At 35.1% G+C, this 21,090-nt stretch overlaps 1 protein-coding gene across 1 annotated transcript; it reads left to right on the forward strand.

Moving 5' to 3' along the window:
* The first annotated feature begins 2,323 nt into the window (after positions 1 to 2,323).
* On the forward strand, positions 2,324 to 3,355 carry LOC126755875 (uncharacterized). The gene is made up of 3 exons (XM_050468591.1): positions 2,324 to 2,542; positions 2,937 to 3,025; positions 3,212 to 3,355. Exons 1-3 carry the CDS (start codon positions 2,380 to 2,382, stop codon positions 3,353 to 3,355), a joined length of 396 nt encoding a protein of 131 aa, XP_050324548.1. The 5' UTR covers positions 2,324 to 2,379.
* Positions 3,356 to 21,090: the final 17,735 nt, after the last annotated feature.

Consider the following 21,090-nt stretch of genomic DNA (forward strand, 5'->3'; position numbering starts at 1 on the left):
TTCTCATCTTTCATAATGTATAATGTGAAGATTTGCTATATTCTGCTGTAAAGTTGGAAATGTTAGATTCATTCTTTGGTCTCCTTTTTTCAATGTTGGATTACTTTACTCTCCCATTGATTTTTTTGGAAATATTTTATATCTTCCCTTTTGTAATGTTGCAGTAGTTTTTGGTTTTTGCATTCAGTACATGCATTACTCAAAATCACCGCTCTTTTCAACAAACTATTCGATACCCATATTCGTAACAAAATATTCATGTATGCAGGAGCAGAGTATATGCATTAGTTGTTCTATACTATATAGCTAATTGTTTATGTTTGGCAATTTGCTATGTAAGCATTGTGGAATATACTTTACCTTTATAGACATGTAAATTTACAGGTTTGTTTGGTTTAAATGTTTACATAGTGTCATCAATGCCACCACAATATCTATCCACACGTCCTCTGCACAATTGGTCCTGGTAGAGACAGTGTATGCTAAGCATGCCACACATCGAGTGAGTTTCGAACAGTTTATCGCAATTATTGACCACTTTCTATGTGGTATGTATCACAAACTTTACGTTCTCCAGCACTCGCTATCTCTCTCTTTTTTCCTTTTATGCATATTTCTCTCTCTCTCCCTGTGCTTCTCTTGCTCATTTCGGGTTTCAGCAGGCGCTTGTACTGAATATTTATAGATTTATTGCCGTATCGTTTGCCCCGGCTCATGGCATTTTAATTAGATTCATGTTTGCTTGCAATCAAATATGCAACACAATATGTTTACGCAGCCACACAGGCGTAGAATTGCATGATGCCCACATACATATATGGGCAGATACATTACGCATAATTTACACTGAAATCCTTTTGCTACTTATTGTTTTTGCTTTGCTGCACGCACAAAGTTTATCATTTACACACTGCACTTCTCGGTATTCGGTATTCATTTGTGTGTGGCAAATGCAATCAGTCTAAAGTGGACACAACTGTAGTTTGTAAATAATTGACCTCAAATGTGTTTACTCAAGCGCATTAGTGTGTGTGGCACATGTAGGCGTGTGTATTCAATTATAAATGAATACGTTTGTTGCGTTATTAAGCAGCGAAGAGTTAGGCGGAGATATGAATATATGATGTCGCATGAATATATAGTTAGTTGAAGGTCCATCATTGGTGCTGTAGCATACATTTAGGCGCACGCCGACTGGTAGCGCTTGCATGACTTGATTTGACTATAATTAATAACGGTGCTTAGTGCACTTAACTCGTTGAGTATAAGCACTTAATTGCCTTATAAATAAGGAGTTAGAAGGACGGACTTTCAAGGAAAATAAAAATTTGAAATTTTCTAAGTTAAGTGTTATGTTAGGTTCATTAAATAAGTGGATTACTTGTGAATCCATGAATAATCCTACTTGTATGGCCACAGATGCTTGTCCACGGTGATAGCTAGAATTCCTAGGTAAGGATCAAAAAGATCATCGCATATCGACACAACGTCCCAGAACAGCTACATCCATTCCAGCTAATTCGCCGGGTTCGTAAAAACTCATAGATTTTATAATACACTTTTGATGAGAGACTCCACCGCTTCCTACTTTCTCCTTTACAATAATATAAAGCAGCCAATATCTTCCCCAGCCTCTCCTCAAAATTAGGCTTCCATGATAGTTTTCTATCAAGGATGAGTACCTAGTTTTACAACTTTTTAACAGAATCGAACAGTATTTTTATCTAACGATGGCAACCCTCTCTTCTCGTTGTATTGTATTAATGTGTTTTTGAAGAGACTTAGAAATTTCCTTTATAGAGATCGTCCAATCTAAAGATGATCGATAATTTATATAATAAAAAAAAATTCTTTTTTCTTAGATCGTAGTAACCTTCTCTACAAATTTCAAAAACAACGCTAGAATATTTGAATAAGCGGTCAAAAAAGAGGAATTTTCATATGTATGTATGTATATATCTACATGTGGGATTTGAAGCTGCTATGCAGTCTTCTATGTTTCGTTTATTATAACCACTGGCTTAATGATATCATGTAAAATTTCTGGGTTTCGAAAATAGTTTAAAATAATTTTTCACATGAAATCGTTGTCACTCCCTTTTATCTAAAAAGTATTTTTTCACGTTGTAAACACTTCCCAACTCAAACTGAAAATATTTTCAGGTAGCACACTCATGAAACAAAAGTGTCAAAATGACTTCTAAAAATTTTCAAAAACACATTCCACTTTATTTACAAACAAAATTAAATATTGCCGCAAAATTTTTACTCAAAATTCCAAAAAAAAGGTCGCCAGCTCTCACTAATCACATGCACTGGAAAAACAGGAATAGTTTTTAATATTTAATAGAGTCTGACGTTGCAAAATTGTCAGTTGTAATGTCCTATTCCACTGAGGATACGGCTTTGGCTTTGGCCTACACGAGCATAGGATTTTGGGCATTTTGCGCATCAATTCATGCCTTGGTGCTCCTGGTCCATGCGAGTTTGGAGTCGACGGAACCGCGACGTTGTGATACGCCTTTAATTAGATATGTGAAGAGTGAGTAAGTTACATTGATTTGAAAATAAAGATGTGACACAAACATTTTTTAAAATATATACAATTTGAATTGTCGGCCTAAAGGTATGCTACATCTCAAAAGAATATGTTATTTTGCTGTTTTTGAATGTGTCATGAAATATATTTCTTATGCCATGAGTTGTATGCTTTAAAAATTCTCTTGTTTTTTGAATATGTGTTATAATTCTGAAATTATCATGATATTGCATCTCCTGTGAAATATTTGAAGTTAACAATATAAGCGCGACATCTGTCGTTGAAGTATGGCATGATACTTTTAACTTATCTACCGTGTGTTATAAAGAACTTTGCCTTAATTGAGTTTAGTAATTAAAATCTATCGCTTATTTCATTTTCCAATTTCGTGCCGCAGCTATACCCGTTGACTTTCACTTCAATGCGCTGTTTGGCGATTTACTACGCACTGGAGCCTCATTTATACTACTCAAAGCAATTAATGACGTAAGTACGTTTCAGACTTAGTTTGCCTTAACCATTTCTTATATATATACTGTGATGGTAGAAGATGAAAAAGTGTAGCACATAGAAATTGTTATGATTTCTGGACACGTTGATGGTATAAATTTATAATATTTTTTTTTTAATATTTGCTTAAACTATATTTAATTAGTTTTTTTTTTAATTTAGTGCAACACCAACATGCTTGTGAACTTTTTGCGCTTCAAATATGTTGAAGTATTCCTTCTGCTAATTTTATTTACTGTCAGCTGCTTCAGAACAGAAGCGAACGCGTTTGTTAAGGCGTACTACACAATATCGCTGGGTGAGTGAAATTTATAAATCAAATACACTTTAAAGACACATGGTAAAGAAAAAGCTAATAGAGATTTTATAATAAAATTATACAAAAAAACAAAAAATTGGTGAAAAATAATTTTTTCATATATTTCTATTATTCAAGTTAAATTTTGTTATTATTATTATTATAAAAATTCTTTGTTTTTGAAATAAAAAACTATTTAAAAAAAAGTTCGCTTTTTTCATACAAACAAATTTCAAACAAAAATCCTAAAATTTATTAAATAAATTTATTTTTTATAAAAACAATTTTTTTTTTAATTTTTTTTGTCAAACTTTTTTACCAAAATTTAATTAGAATAAAATTCATTTTAAGTTAATTTTTTTTAATAAAAATTAAATTTACTTGTAATATAAACACACTTTTCTTAAAATAATTTATTTGTAATTGGTAAAAAAATTTTTTTTTTAATGTACTGAAAATAAATTTAATTTTATTAAAAAAAAATAGTTTGAAATAAATTTTATTCTAATTAAATTTTCGTAAAAAAAATTTAAAAAAAAAATCATTAAATTTATTAAATAAATTTATTTTTTATAAAAACAAATCTTTTTTTTGTCAAACTTTTTTTATCAAAATTTAATTAGAATAAAATTTGAAATTAATTTAAAAAACAATTAAATTTACTTGTAATATAAACACAATTTTTTTAATAATTTTTTTGTATTTCTTAAAAAAATGGTTTTCTTTAATTTACTGAAAATAAATTTAATTTTATTAAAAAATTTAGTTTGAAATAAATTTTATTCAATTTTATTAAAATTTGAAATTAATAAAAAACACAAATATTATTAAAAAATTAAATTAATTTAATTTAATTAAAAAATTTTGTTTAAAATAAATTTTATGCAATTTTATTCAAAAATTTTACTAAAAATAAATTTAATTTTTATTAAAAACTTTAATTTGAAATAAATTTTATTCTAATTAAATTTTGGTAAAAAATTTTTAACAAAAAATATGTAAAGAAAATTGTGTTTTTGTTAAAAATAAATTTAATAAATTATGGCAAAAAACTGTTTGATAAAAAAAATATAAAAAAATTGCGTTTTTATTAAAAGTAAATTTAATTTTATTATTAAAATATGAAATTTTATTATTAAAATTAAATTTTGGAAGAAAGATTTATGGGAAAAAAATCATATATTTTATACATATTATATACATTACATCTGTTTCTATTCAAACTAAATTTTGATAAAAAAAAAATTATTAAAAAAATATTTGAAAAAAAATTTCAGAATTAATGATCAAAAATTTTTTCGATGTTCCGAAGCAAAATTTTCGGTGATTAAATTTCTTACTTTAATGAAAAATTTTTAATAAGAAAATGCAAAGAATTTTTTGATACTAAAATTTAAATTTTCAGTTTTAGATTTGGCAGTGCTGTATATTATATTCATATATTGCTGCGAGCTCTTATCCAATAAGTGAGCAAGAAATGAAGAAAGCTCTTCAAATGCATATGTATGTATGTATGTGTGTGTGTGAGTTTAAATCCTGCAGCTGAGTTAAAAAATTTAATATTTATAAAAAAATGTCAATAAAAATTATGTGTATTAGTTTTTTTAAGAGATATTGTACTAACGAAATTTTTTGCGGCTAAAGTTAAAAAATATAAAAAAAATATTTGAAAATATTTAAACTTATTAAAAAAAGCTTGTACTAAATTTTTTAGAATTTTGAATAATTTAATTTAATTTTTAAGTTTTTTACACTCCCTAAAAATTCTAAAAATCTTCAAAAATCATACCAATATTACATATACTATATGCATATAGAGCAAATAACGCAAAAGTGCATTTACAGAGTGCTGTTAGAAATTTACGACAACTTAAAGCCAAAGTCGTGCTCGGCACTCAGGAGCACGTTTCTGTTGCATGCAATTTATGAAATGTCACCGCCGTTGAACTATGAACTTGAGGCAATTTATAAATACAACAATGTACAACGGCCATATAGGCATGCATTTCCTGCAGGAACAACAACAAAAACAGCTAGGTATACAAATACACCAAAAAGGTATATCAATCAAGGTATGTGAGCATACATTGAAACACATACCAGCATGCATGCAACAATCTCCTTCCTCATTTACAACAAAAAGAACAAACATATGTTTTGGTTGACTGGCAACATCATCGTTTCTTACAGCCGAAGTGCTGCTAGTTGAGCGCCCAGCAGCTGCCACATTGCCTGCGTCTTTTTTTGCCGCCTCCAGCAGTCATTTTGTGCTGCATAGTTCTAACGTCTAGACGCTTATTGTTGTATTTTAAGTTTTATATTTTTGCCAAAGTCATTATTCTCCGGCCATTGTATGTGGTGGTGGTCGCATATATGAGATGATGCAGGAATAAATTGAAAAATTGTGAAGGTCCTTTAAGGATTGTAGGAAAATTACAAAAAAGTAGAAAATAGAATAAAATAAAATAAAATAAAATAAAATAAATTAAATTAAATTAAATTAAAATTAAAATTAAAATTATATTATATTATATTAAACAAAATTAAAATTAAAATTATAATTAAAATTCAAATTTAAATTCAAATTAAATTAAATTAATTATTTTAAATTAAATAAAATTTTTCTGAAATGAAATTAAACTAAATCAAATAAAAAAAATTAAATTAAATTAAATTAAATTAAATTAAATTAAATTAAATTAAAAAATTAAATTAAATTAAATTAAATTGAATTAAATTAAATTCAATTAAGTTAAATTAAAATAAATTTTTTTTTTATTTGTAATGAAACAAAGAAAATTTGTTATTTTTTCCCGAAAAAAAAGAATTTAGTATACATATTTAATCAATTTATCTTGCATAAGTATTAGATATCACTATCAGCGTGCTCAGTAAAAATTTATGTACATATGTGTATCTTTATACGCCTGGTTAACGGCATTATTTATACAATGAGCGTATTCATATTTCTCCCGTTATTCGCATGCACACATTTCATTCAATATCCTGCGGACACAATACAAAATTCTCGTTTATACCACAACGATATACAAATAGACACACACAAGCACACATGTAGACATACATATGTCGATATAGATATGCAGATTGGCCAGCTGGTAGCTTAGATAATCTAAAATGTGCAGTTGCCACAGTAACAATTCACTGAAATTGAAATAAACTAAAATGGAATTTATTTTCTAATTTAAATAAGCCAGAAGGCAACAAAAGTAAAAAGCTATACAACAACAAAAACTATAACAAGCTGGATGTTTAATGTGCACATAAATACGCAGAATGGCCAGTAAACGATATAAATAGGAGATAGATAACAAAAACAACAAAAAATAAATAAAAATAGAAAAGCAAAATTCACAAAAAAAATTAAATGTAAATATCAAGAATTTAGAAAAGGTTAGAAAAATAAAGAAAAAATTTAAAAAAGGTTAGAAAAGTAAAAAAAAATAATCTTAATGGTCAGGATCAGTCTCTTAAATTAAACATTTTGTTTAGATAATAGTAATAGTACCTTAGTAGTGTTCCTCCAGTACCGTTAGCTTTTAAATCCTCTCTTAAATCATTATTATGTGAGAAATCCAAAGGAAAAATTTAATTTATCCCTTAGACAAAATTATCTAACTTCGTCTCCTGAATATACAGAAAATTTTACTCAGAATTCTAACTGTCAGCTTCCTTGGACACAAGCCGAGCGCAGGCATTCTTGGTCACAGCATACTTTTTCAAAGCATTTCTATGTGAGAAACATGTATTAACATACATACTTTTAGGCGCACATGCCTGGATTTTATAGGTACATCATAAAACGTAACCAACCTACCGCAAACGCCCAAAAGTAGGCTAGGGTTGAGTATATTTTTCTCTCATATGAAATTTCTATTGGAAAATGTATGGCAAATTTTATACAGCGCTGTAGATATGTAAGTATGTGTGCGTATGCTAAATTGCCTGAAAGCGGAAATATTCAATAATTTTATATGTCAGCTTGTTGTTAGCATTATTGCTTATTGCTTGTTGTTGCCGCGCTTATTGTTATGCCGCTTCATAACTGCTTACTGTGCATGCCATCGCATTTGCATACCTACACACAGACACACACAGTGAAATAAATTTCATTTTATTTACGCAATATTGATGAGCTGCTTCATAGCGGCACACAGTTGTTGCTGTTGTTATTTCTGTTATTGTTGTTACTTTTATGTTTATTATGTGCGCCTTTTTGAGTTGCCCGCTTTTGTTGTTGCACATTTTTTGCTGAAAAATTGCTAAATTTTTATGATTGCAAATATCGCTCTCAGCGCCAACGTCCCTCGCTCACTTCATTATCGTTATTGCGAAATTTCGCCAGCTTGTGAATGGCTTCTGCCAGCCATTGCTGTTCCTTAGCAGCTCTTTGTTGTTATTATTTATGCTTTTTTAAGCTTATTTAGAATGCTCTTCCTTCGCTTACGTCGCCCCTTCTGCAATATATCATATTTGTATGCTTCCTCATTGTTGTTGTAGCTTTGCTACAATGTGTTGCTGGGTATTTGTCGCTACAGCTGTGTCGCCATCTTCGAAAAATGCTTGCGAAATTTCCTCATTTTTTAATTTCTCGTCACTTTCTAAGGCAATCGCGCAAAATTCGTATTTTCTTTGTTACTTTTTTCTGCGCAGCTCTGCCATCTTGTGCATAAATTGTTGTAATGTTATTATTAAAATTTCTGCAAAATTAACTGAAATTGCTTTCATGACATTTTGAAGAATGTCAGCGTGGAAGTCTCTTAGACTTTTACGTTCCACACTTTGTTAAGCGTATTTACTTAAAGGATAAATTTGCTGATTACCTTTTCGATGCTGTCAGTTGTTGCTAGCACTTTGTAAATATGAAAAGCTCAGCTGTTGTCATCAGCAGCTAAATTAGTGTCCATTTGGAATTTTGGTACGCTAGAAAAGTGGAGAGTTATATACAGGATTTCTTCTAAGATTTTTTTTTATTTTCGGTATAAAGAAAAAGAAGAAGAAAAAACATGAACTTCGGTTGCACCTAACCTATAATAACCTTCCTAAATACAAACAATTTCTTACAAGAACTATAGTGACTCGAACAGAACCCTCTTCGGAGATTGCGCCGTTGTTTTGGACAATAGCCCAGCATAATTTATGAAGATCTCACTTAAAAACAAAAACACATTCCATAGGAGCGTTCGTTCTGTGTAAGCCAGCTATATAGTATGCTGTGATAGTCCGATATGGGCTGTTCCGACAAATGAGCAGGTTCTTGGTGAGAAGAAGAAGGGTGCAAAGTTTCAGATCGATATCTCAAAATCTGAAGGACTGGTACGTGTATTAACAGACGGACGGACACACAGACCAACATGACTTTATGTATATACATATGTGACCTGGTCTACGAAAAGGGGGCTTAGGTGTCAAAAAAAAGGAGAACAATTAATGAGATAACGAGAAACTGACGATTATTTTTAACAGCTTTTCCCAGAAAACTAGTTTTCGCACGTTAGCCCCCTTTTCGTAGACCAGGTCACATATATATTTAAATTTTGATAGCTACTTCCACCGTGTAGTAATTTTTTTTATGAAAAAAACCACGATTATGGTGGTCAAGCGGCTTCAGTTCTCGCGCCAATTTGATCTTGTAAGGATGTAGGCCAAGATTTTTTTGCAAAATTCTCCACAACGACTTTACAGAGATGTCCAAAGCCTGAGAACGACTTGTGAGAGACTGATTTGGGTCTTGCTCAAATGATGCGCTAGCGGCCGCAATATTCTTGTCACCTCGGGCGCTTCTTTGTCTCACTGGCACGGGAACATTTTTTTCTGTGCTTGTGAATTCAAATGTTTCCACTAGACTAAATTGTTTATCTGACAAGACGATTGTGACGTCCTTTTGTAAAAAGAGGACAATGGCTCTTGGCATTCTGAGTTGTATTCGAAATCACAGAAATATTTATAGACCGTCTGATATTTTTTAGTCGTTTTTGAGGTTTTTGTATCTTCTAAATCAAATTCTAGCGGTTCCGACCTTGCTCACACACCTGGTGCATTGAGGTTTTTCACGGATAGGTTAGGGTAAGAAGTGGAGATTTCTGTCGGAAGCTCTCCATCAACTCTTGCTTCAGGCTACCTGTAACCACTCTATCGTCTTTCAAGCGGAGGTGGCTGCCATCAAGATAACGGTAAATATACTGCTTGGGACTGATTGCGCTCCAGAGCGTTGTTTTGGACAATAGCCCATACTCATAATTTGCTATAACTTGTTAAGGTACATAACCTCATTAACAATGTCTATCAGTCTTTTTGCCATATTAGTCTAATCGATGCCCATTCACAACAGATTCACTTAAATGAAATATTTTTGCTTAGGAAGTGCACCATTATTCTGATCGTTCAGTGTGAAACCGGCAGCTATATGTTGACCGCTAGTGTTCGATAAAGCTGGACCTATTTCTCCGAATGAGTCGGCAAGCGCTGGAAGAAGAAGGGTTCAAAGTTTCTCAAAATCCGCACTGGAATGAGTTTTGGGCTAACATAAAGGACATATATCTGTCCAGGTGAGATCCGTCGATTTTTGGATCAATCCTACTGCCTAACCCAACCGAAGCAAATACTTACAATTTGTAATCGCACGATTACGTCTGTTCATCACACATTTTTCCATATTTGCTTAACAATTAACTATGCTGTATTCAACCACCAATCCCGCACATTTTTGCAACCATTGATACCCTCACAGCTAGGCACATTAACTCCGCATTCGTTGCATGTCCTTTCATAATAATAGCGAGTTTTCGACTAAAGCCTGTGAATGCGATAATAATTTATGCATTTGTGTATATATGGCCAACAATAGCGCATAATATTTATGCGAAGCTAATGAGGCATGTGAGTTGCAATGAATTAGCACGTCAGCACTGTCCTGGCTATCCTGGCAATCCTGTGAGCGCTAACAAAACGTTTAATGCTTATAAAATCTATTGTGCTGTATTTATGTCGAATTTCAAATTGTTATTGTTTGGTAAATATTGTTCTTCGCTTATTTTTGTCGTGCATGTGCTCGCTAAAATAGCTAATGAGTGTGCCACCACTAAAAGCCTTTGGGTAAATAATGAGCAAAAAATTATTGGCAAATAGAGCAAGGGTAAAGTGGACCAAATAAATGGATACAGAGCTGGCAGATTGCCTGCAAGCTCTACATAAGAGTGTAAATCGCAAAATATAGTATAAATAGAGAGATTAGTTTCATAAGGTAGGAAGCTGTAGCAGAATACTAAAGTAAGTTTAGTATTATTGAACTAAAATCTTGGCTTAAATTTTCATTATAGTCCTTAATCATATTTGAGTGAGTAATGAAGAAAATCAAATTCAAAATTTCTCACTCAAATTACAGTTATTTCATTACAATAAGGAATGTTTCGCAAATGTTAAACATATTTTTTTCTTTCTTTTCATAATAAAATTTTTTTGTCGAAAAGGTACGACAAAATTTTATGTTTCTATTCTTTATTACACATTTATACACTCCCTGCAATTCTTAAAAATGTATATCTATATATATTCATAACTCATCTACCCACAATCGAGTTATGGAGTTGAGGAGGCAAGCAAAAATGGTTTATTGCATTAAAAACAATTTGCCACACGTTCACCAGCCAAGCCAAGCCAATCACGTACAGGTTGCATTGTGGGTACATGAATATTGCTGTTAAGAGTGTGGGAAAGAAGGAAATCAGTTTTCATGCATATATATCAGCATGACTGTTGCTTACTGCCACACAATTACTTGTAATCTAATATTTTTGTTAAAAAGTTGAAATACTACCAAGGCGAAGAAAAGCGCTTGCGGTGGGCGCAAGAGAAATCGAGTGCATGAGTTGAGTGTGTGGGTGGATATGAGATTTTATGTATTTGCACATCATATTTCTTTAACTCGACTGCTCGGTGTAAATGCGTCATTTTAGGCTCATGTATGTGTGGTGGAATACTTGAAGACTTAAGCGTTGAGGCGCCATTTTGTTAAGCACCCTCGCTCCCTCTCCAGCAGGCAGGTGATCACAACTTTCGAGTACGGCATATGTGAATGCTGGCGTTACATACTGCTTGGCTTGGCGACAAATTGAACTAACTTATTGCGCATAAAAGTATGCTAGAGTACGTGTATGGGCTTATGTGTAAACCAGTATAATCCAATCGCTGCGAAAATATTAAAATTGTGTGCGTGGGTGTTAGAAGAGCTTAGTAAATAATTTTTCGGATTTTCATTTACATAACTATATTTATACCAACCGTAAATGTTAATTACATTATGTTGCATTTAAAGTTATGTTGCGAAATTGTGTGGCAATCCTAGGATTAATATGCTTCTTTACTTTTTTCTAAACTAGCTTTTTACCAAATATTGTTGGTATTGAATATTTCTGGTTCCTTTAATACTCTTGTTTCCCAGCCTTAGCTAATTCCACAACTGAGCTTCCGCAACCTGAGTCACACCCATGCGAATGGTAAAAACTTAGAGAAGCGCCTCTAAAACACTGAACTTCTTCGGTGCATAAAAGTTTACTAACATTTGGATCAATTAAAGTGGATTTTGTCCATTAATTAGAAGTAAGAAAAAGCACACCGTCTTCGAAAGCTGTCACCTTTGGGTGCAAAATCTGAGCAGAGAGCAATCTAATGAGTAACAATCAAAAAAGCAAGCAAGAGCGCAGATATGAGAGAGACAGCAGCTCTATATCATAACACAGCAAATTTCAGCATTACATGGTACATGAAGTAAGAGCTTATGGCCAGTACGTAGTTTAGGTTAGGTTATAATAGTCGCCCGTTACGCCATACGTAGACTTACTGGTCTTTAATCATGTCAGATGGAGGTTCTGTTTAATTGTGAGGTAAAGTATTCCTCACACAGTATGTCAAGATTTTTTGCGAACTTTAAGAGCGACCTGATATCTCTGTCTGGTCCTATAGATAATGCAGGAAGAGACGTAGGAGGTGTTCCAGCGTCTCCCTAGGGCCTACTTCTCCGCATTTCCTGCATGTGTGTCGATCCTTATGCAGATCCGACTCGTATGTAACGGCTTATGCATAGTATGAACCGTACCAAGCAAAGTGCGATCCATTTCTATGTTCCCAAGTTTTTTTTAAAGAAAATCACATAAACTTGAAATTTATTTGGGAATATTTATTATATTATCTCTTTCAAACATTGAGTCTAATTTTCGATGACTCGTTCGAGCATTTAGACTGGCAACTGGCGACTGACACGCATAATGTTTGCAACAACCTCTGAATCGAAGCTGTCTTGCCCGCAAAGTCTTTAGACTTAACATATCCCGACAGGAAAAAGTCTACAGTGGGATATGCCACGATCTTGGTGCCCAATCGACCGGCCCAAAACCGAAGTGTTCCCTCAATAAATCCATTGATTGATGCAATGTGTTGAGAAGTGACGCCGTGTTGTTGAAACTAAATGGCGCTGATCTCGAGCATCAATTTCAGACATCAAATAGTCGGTTATAAAGGTGCGATAACGCTCACCATTGACGATTCGTTCCTAACGGCATACTTTTTGAAGAAATATGTACCGATGATTCCATTCCAGCTCACAAACCACACCAAACCTTTTTTTCTTGATGAAATGGCAGCTTTAGAATCTGTTCAGGTTGCTATTTGTCCCAAATGCGGCAATTTTCCTTATCTATATACCCATTGAGCCAAAAATGGGCCTCATCGCTGAACAAATTTGGCTCGAAAACGTCGGATCTTCTTGGAACTTTTCAAGAGCCCATAGAGCGAAGCAATGTCGCTTAGGAAGGTCGAGCGACTTCAGTTCTTGTACAAGCTGAATTTGTGCGCTTTCAATTTAAGATCTCGACATAGAATGCGCCAAGTGGTTCCATACGTCGGTCCGAGTTGATACGAACGGCGCCGAATCGACTCTCCATGGAGTTCATGTACACTCCCAGCTACGGCTGCTATATTTCCTTCACTCCGTGCTGGACGTGATCTATTCGGTCAGTGTTCGATGGACCTACTGGTTCTTAGTAATGCCAGGTGGAACTGGAGAGCGACTTGATATCTAAGCTTGATATTTCGTCTTTTGAAGTGTGAAACTCCTAGATACTTGAAACAAGTTTTAGATAGTGCTGTGCAGAGGCATATGAGGTATTTCAACGTCTCCCTCATGTCTACTTGTTTATATGTATCGTCGCCCATCTAAGCTCATTTGTGACGGACTGTACTTAGTAAGAACCCAAAAAAACGTAGAAAATAATAAGTGTACTTAATTTTTTTTTATTCTCAAACAGTATTGGAAATAATTCTGCCTTTGCCAATTTAACTGTTTATGTGGCAAAAGACATTTCAAGCCATGAAATAGATTCGAGGTGAGAACCGGTGGTTAGAAATTACAATCATTTATTTCTTACAAAAATATTTTGTCATATTCTTCTTGTTAAAAAGTATTTTCGAACTTAAATTGTTGCAAAATTTCAATATGTTTTCCATACCAAACAAATGGCAACTCTTAAGACCTTATTTCTTGCTACAGCATTGCAATCCCAACTGCTTTCCTCTGTAGCGTGCACAAAAGCGTAATTCGATTTCCACAACTACCGTTTGCTACACTTGATTTACCATGATTTATTTATTTCAAATCATATCCTTGAAAAGTTCAATACAAATCACACACATACACACACCGGAATTCATGGTACACATTGGAAGTATGTGCATATGTGTCTGAAAATTTTCTATGCACGCCTATTGATTTAGTTGTATGCAAATAAATATTATGCCAAGACGATTACGGAATAGTTCCACATTTACTTTTCCCAGTTTATTTCGCATTTTGTTGTTGTTGCCGTAAGTGAAAGCTTTTTCGCTTTTATACCATTGAAAGCGTATTTCTTTTGTGCGAAACCAAGTGGCGGCAAATATGATGTAGTAAAGTGATATTGAATCGAGGCTTCGGCCATAATGGGTATGGCATATATTTTATGTAATGCCGCCTGCTCCACTCCTAATGTTATATATATATATATATACATATATATATATATTATTGCAGCTTGTGCTCGTATCCTTGACCTAACGCCAGCATTATGCGCTGCTCGGGCTTCGCTTTGTGCCGCTTTGAAGTGCGTGTCAGCTGCTCTCTGCTTCCTCCACTTGCACTTCCTTTATATTATTTTCAATATCCTCCAACGTTTGCCAATGATTTTTATTGTATTTACTCTCTTATTCATGAACACATACATATATAAGTATGCACCTATGTTCATACATATGGTATGTGTGTGTATGTAGTAATGTTTCTTTTTCTTTTTTTGCACTTCCCTGACACGCTTTTGCTTTCTGCACCTTCCATTCACTGGCGTGGCGCTGCTTTGCTGGCAATAAATTTTATGCAAAATAGTTTAGGTCTTCCGTTATTTGCGATTTTCTTTTGTTGCACGAAAAAATCCTTTATTTGTGTGTTGTTGCCATCGCTTGGCATTGCAACGTGTGAATTATGTTGGCACTGAAGTCGTCGCTATAATAAAGTTGTTCTGGGATTTGCAGCACTTAAATGTCGCAAGTGTGTGGAACTTGATTTCATTTTATTTCCTTCCTCCTTGCCTCTCTACTTAGAAATGCCACGCGCGTGCCAAATTGTGTGGCAGCAAACATACGTAAACATATGCAGATGAAATAGAATTCGTGCAATATGTTTTTGCTCAAATCAAAAGTAGGTGAAAAATATCGCTAATGAGCAAAAAAACGAGTTGAAGATATAACGAGAGACTAAGTTGAGGTTACGTCAATCATTAAATATTCTCTAGAACTGTAAGAATGTTCGAAGTGTGAGGCGAAATTATAAGTCCATTAGCATACAGCCCTGGCTTACCACATGTCAAGATTAATATTGGAATCTGTTTTCATGAAGATATTGAGATATACACTTGAACGTCAACGAAACAAATCGAAATAATACTTGTATATTCGATATGTTTATAACAGCTGAGTGTAGCTATCAACCGATGTGCTGAGAGGTCTGTGGGTTATTTGTGGTGTCCTAATTACGATTTTCCATCATGTACAACTATTTTTGCAATTTTAGTAAAAGGTGGTGGTTTGACTCCTTCACCTACAACACAAAAAAACTCAACTTAGCAAGAAACAGCCTCTAAGCTAGTAGTAAGCTAGTCTTATAAAATATATTCTGGTTAATAAGTACGGAAAAAAGGCAATGCGAGCTCAAGGCCTCCAATCGGGGTAGATGCTTACCTCCTCAAGAGAAGTCGCACTTCGGAAAAGTACATCAGCTGCTACCTTCATAGCTGCCATTTCCGTTTGAAAGACAACGCAGTTGTCTGACAGTTGAAAAAAGTGTTGATCTCCTGAGAGAACACTTCCTCTGCATACTTCATCCCGAGCATCGATCCATTGGTACAAAAGCTCACTTTCGAAATTCTTTTCAACAGTTTCAACCTTCCCATAGATCTATCGGAGGTACAGGGTTTGTCCGAAGAGTAATAGGACTGAGTCGATTTAAAAAAATTTATTGCACCAATCGTTTCAATTCTTTAAAAAATTTCAAAATAGGCTATTTCTGTGTCCATGCCGACGCGATTTCCAAGCGTTGAAGTCGTCACGGAAGGCATTCTCCTGAACCTTGAGAGCCGAGGTGCATGCTGCTTGGCTCCCCTCTGTCGTCTCAAAATGCTTGTCTTTCATCGCTTTTCAGTCAAGGAAACAAAAAAGTCCGAGGGGTCACATCTGGGAAGAAGGTCGGCTGCGGAAGGGTTGAGATGACGGCCTTGGTTAGGTAGCTGTTCACAAGAAAGGCGGTGTGAGCCAGGGCGTTGTCGTGGTGCAACTTCCAATCGGCTGCGATATCTTGTCGGAACCGATTGACCCTTCGTTTGAGTCTCTTGAGGATCCCACGTAAAACTTGGCGTTTACGGTTTGTCCAGGAGGAACAAATTCATGGTGGACAATGCCTTTGATGTCAAAAAAGACAATGAGCATCGTTTTTTGCTTTGGTTTTGCTCATTCTTTCTTACTTGAAGTGATAGAGGATTTCGGAATATCTTCTCTAGGACCCTTTATGTATTTAGTTTCCAGAGACTTATAGCAACCTTCGCAACAATGCATATACCGACTATGACCACGGTGTGATCGTTGGTTTTGTGCATAGAGCACTACAGTTGTAAGTAAAAGCCGCTCGATGAACTCGTTTTAGCTGTTTACCGAGTGTAGCTTTTCCGAGCGCCATCCAGCAGACAAATACAGCATAGTTTTGACTTCGCTATGGTTGCGTAAAGCCAAGGCACAACTCTTGGTCAGAGACTCCATCGCTTTCAATAGATCTTACACAATAACATAAAGCAACTAAAGCTTTTCTCACCTCCTCTTTAACATTGAGCTTACATGATAGCTTTCTATCAAGGATGAGACCCAAGTACTTCACTTCATTCGTGGATTTTATGACTCCAGGTAGGAAAAATCAGTTCCGATATATTTCTTATAGCATAAAGGGTATAAAAGGACCTTTATCTGGCTTTGGATCGATCAACTTAGATGACTGCTGTATACTTACTATAGTGATCCAATACGAGGGCTGCTATATATATTCTGGCCTAGGGCAACACTAAGTGTTGCCAGGTGCAATCTGACATTTCCATTGGAAAGTTTGACATTTTTTAGCATAACATCACTCAGAACGCTTTGTCATTTAATCGTGAATTGTTTTATTTACAGGGAATTAAAAAATTCATCTCGGCCAAAAAATGGAATTAACTCGTGAACATTTTCGTGCGATCATTTTTCACAACTTTCTACGTGGATTATCACGACAAGAGTGCATCGATGAACTAAAATCTTTGTATGGCTATGAAGCACCATCCTATAGCACTGTGAAAAACTGGTACAACGAATTCAATCGTGGCCGACGCTCGCTCAAAGACGAATTCCGTGAAGGTCGTCCAAAAACAGCCGTTGTGCCAGAAAACATCGATGCCGTACGTGAACTAATAATGCAAGACCGTCATGTAACATACCTTCAGATAGAGGCATGCCTATGCATTGCCGTGAAAAAGGTTTGTTCTCGTTGGATCCCGCACAATTTGACAATCGCTCAAAAAAAGGCTCGTGTGGATTGGTGTAAAGAAATGCTGAAAAAATACGATCGCGGTGCTTCAAGAGACGTTTATAAGATCGTCACAGCTGACGAATCATGGATCTATGCGTATGAGCCCGAAACAAAACAGCAATCGACAAAAAACAAAAAGAAAAGAAAATAAAACAAGTAAGGAAGGGCTAAGTTCGGGTGTCACCGAACATTTTATACTCTCGCATGATAAAGTGATAATCGAGATTTCATTATACGTCATTTATATATTTTTCAAATACCGTATTTTTGTAAAGTTTTATTCCGCTATCATCATTGGTTCCTAATGTATATACTCATATTATACAGAAAAGGCATCAGATGGAATTCAAAATAGCGTTATATTGGAAGAAGGCGTGGTTGTGAACCGATTTCACCCATATTTCGTACGTGTCATCAGGGTGTTAAGAAAATATTATATACCGAATTTCATTGAAATCGGTCTAGTAGTTCCTAAGATATGGTTTTTGGTCCATAAGTGGGCGAGGCCACGCCCATTTTCAATTTTTAAAAAACGCCTGGGTGCAGCTTCCTTTTGCAATTTCTTCCGTAAAATTTTGTGTTTCTGACGTTTTTTGTTAGTCCGTTAACGCACTTTTAGTGATTTTCAACATAACCTTTGTATGGGAGGTGGGCGTGGTTATTATCCGATTTCTTCCATTTTTCAACTGTATATGGAAATGCCTGAAGAAAACGACTCTGTAGAGTTTGGTTGACATAGCTATAGTAGTTTCCGAGATATGGACAAAAAACTTAGTAGGGGGCGGGGCCACGCCCACTTTTCCAAAAAAATTACGTCCAAATATGCCCTTCCCTATTGCGATCCTTTGTGCCAAATTTCACTTTAATATCTTTATTTATGGCTTAGTTATGACACTTTATAGGTTTTCGGTTTCCGCCATTTTGTGGGCGTGGCAGTGGGCCGATTTTGCCCATCTTCGAACTTAACCTTCTTATGCTGCCAAGAAATATGTGTACCAAGTTTCATCAAGATATCTCAATTTTTACTCAAGTTACAGCTTGCATGGATGGACGGACAGACGGACGGAGGGACAGACAGACATCCGGATTTCAACTCTACTCGTCACCCTGATCACTTTGGTATATATAACCCTATATCTGACTCTTTTAGTTTTAGGACTTACAAACAACCGTTATGTGAACAAAACTATAATACTTCTCCTTTGTTGCGAGAGTATAAAAAAAATAAAAAATAAAAAAAAACATTTTCGTTGATAAATGTGCCTATTTACATTATTAGGCCAGAAATATATATAGCAACCTACGTATCAGCAGTTCCAACAAAACAGCAGCAAACGGACAGACGGGCGGACTAAATCGGCTCAGCTCGTCACGCTAATCATTTATATACACAGTGTTTAAAATCTTCAACATTTCCTTATGGATGGTCCTACTAACCTTGTGGCAAACTTAACCTTATTCATGGTATACAAATAACCACATTTCTGTCTAAAAGGCGTTTAGTTGCTGCATTTTAAATCGGAATATTGAGTTGTTTAGAAAATCTTCCGTTTCTTTGCATTAAAAGTCTATTAAATGCAACCACAACAACTAAATTCTACACAAAGCAAATAAAGCCGACAATTAAGTCACGATCAATGTATTTGGAAAGCAAACAATATGCCAAAGTAACAAGGAGCACCGACTAAGTATCAAAACTCACAGTATTGAGACCTTAAATATGCGCATAGCAAATGATAGAGAGTCTCAGCGATGAGGTAAAGAAGAAGTGCAGACAATGGCAAAAACAAACAGCAATATTTAGCTAATAGCTGTAGCAATAAACTAGGAATTGAAAGGCAATTCCAGAAACAGAATTTGGATGTACACACACGCACACATGCACACAAAGTTAGAAATGTTATAGCTTAGTATGGAATTAGTGGGCGAAAATGTCAAAGGCTTTGTTCAAATTCTAAAGTGAAGGTGTGTGTATATATGTGATTATGTGTGTTTATGTGAATATGTGTGTGTATATGTGATTAAGTGGGATATAGGCGTGCAAGTTTTACCTTCATAGCGATGCCACATAGGCAAACATATCATCATTAATGCATGTTTCCTAACAATGCCAGACACAACAACTAATGGTCACTGCTCCCAACAATACACAATACACACATGCGTGCATATATATATGTATGTGTAGGTGTGCCTGTATTACGGTTGAAGGTAACAGAAATTTGCATTTATGATTTGTTTATTTGCGACATATGATCGCTGCTAGATGTTGGTGGGCGTATACCACAGTGGCGGCAACAAACCCTTACATGTAACGAACCGTCACTCCTGGGCAACGCTGTTGGCTCGCCGGTGCATGTGCTGTCTGTGACAGCTCTTAAACACTTGCATTTGGAATTGACGCCTATAACAACACAATTCTCATACAATTGACACGTGACATTGACCGCTGCCATCACACACACACAAGGGTGCCGTCTGATTGACAGCCGACCAGCCGCCTTCTGCCACCTGCCGCCCACCACCAGCTGTTCTGATTGTGAAAATGTACTTTCCTCTCGCAAATGACAAGGCAACGCTTGTAGCTCTTTAACGGCCGTCAAGTTAGCAGCCAAAGGAGCAATAAAGGACATGCTGTTGCCAGTGCATGGAGGGAGTAGTGGTGTGTGTGCCTTGCCTGATTTTGGCAAGGTGGCTGAGCAATTTCAATTTAGTTGTCATTTTTGCATGTTTATTAAGAGGCGCAAACGTCCATGCAGCACACAAATGAGAATAGCCACTGGTAAGGTTAAATGGCAAGGAGTTAGAGTAAGGGTGTGTGCTAAAGTAAATATGTGGGTTTAGGTATGTGATTTCCATTATGGCATGTGAAAAGACATTGAAGTGCAAATTGCAATTTTTGCCATCAATCAGAAATCTATTGCTCTCATATGGGTGCAATCTGTTAATAATCGATTTGCTGCCAACTATTCAATAGTTCAAGGTGGTTTAAACAAATATTCAAAATTTTATACAAAAAATAATTTAATAACTTTTAGAAAAAAATTTTGTCGAATTTGAGCTTTTAGTATATTTTTTAAATGGCAGAGCTTATGCTTAAAAATAAGTTTTTAATTAAGTAACAATTCTTTAAAAACTTTCAAAATAGGCTCCTTCTGTGTTGATGCCGACGCGATTTCCAAGCATTGAAGGCGTCACGGAAGGCATTCTCCGGAATAGCCTTGAGAGCCGAGGTGCATGCTGCTTGGATCCCCTCTGTCGTCTCAAAATGCTTGCCTTTTATCTGCCTTTTCGCACAAGGAAACACAAAAAAGCCCGAGGCCCTTATCTGGGCTGTAGGGCGGCTGCAGAAGCGTTGGGATGTCGGCCTTGGTTAGGTAGCTGTTCACAAAAAAGACGGTGTGAGCTGTGGCTTTTTCGTGATGCAACTTCCAATCGGCTGTGATGTCTTGTCGGACCCGATTGACCCTTCGTTTGAGTCTCTTGAGGACTTCCACGTAAAACTTGGCGTTGACGGTTTGTCCAGGAGGAACAAATTCATGGTGGACGATGCCTTTGATGTCAAAAAAGACAATGAGCATCGTTTTCACTTTG

This window comes from Bactrocera neohumeralis, chromosome 4 (genome assembly GCF_024586455.1).
Source record: "Bactrocera neohumeralis isolate Rockhampton chromosome 4, APGP_CSIRO_Bneo_wtdbg2-racon-allhic-juicebox.fasta_v2, whole genome shotgun sequence".
Lineage (NCBI taxonomy): Eukaryota > Metazoa > Arthropoda > Insecta > Diptera > Tephritidae > Bactrocera > Bactrocera neohumeralis.

Coding starts and splice junctions, on each gene's coding strand:
- LOC126755875 (XM_050468591.1), top strand. CDS start 2,380: ATGTCCTATTCCACTGAGGATACGGCTTTGGCTTTGGCCTACACGAGC. Junction 2,543..2,936: donor TTTAATTAGATATGTGAAGA/GTGAGTAAGTTA, acceptor TTCGTGCCGCAG/CTATACCCGTTGACTTTCAC. Junction 3,026..3,211: donor TACTCAAAGCAATTAATGAC/GTAAGTACGTTT, acceptor TTTTTAATTTAG/TGCAACACCAACATGCTTGT.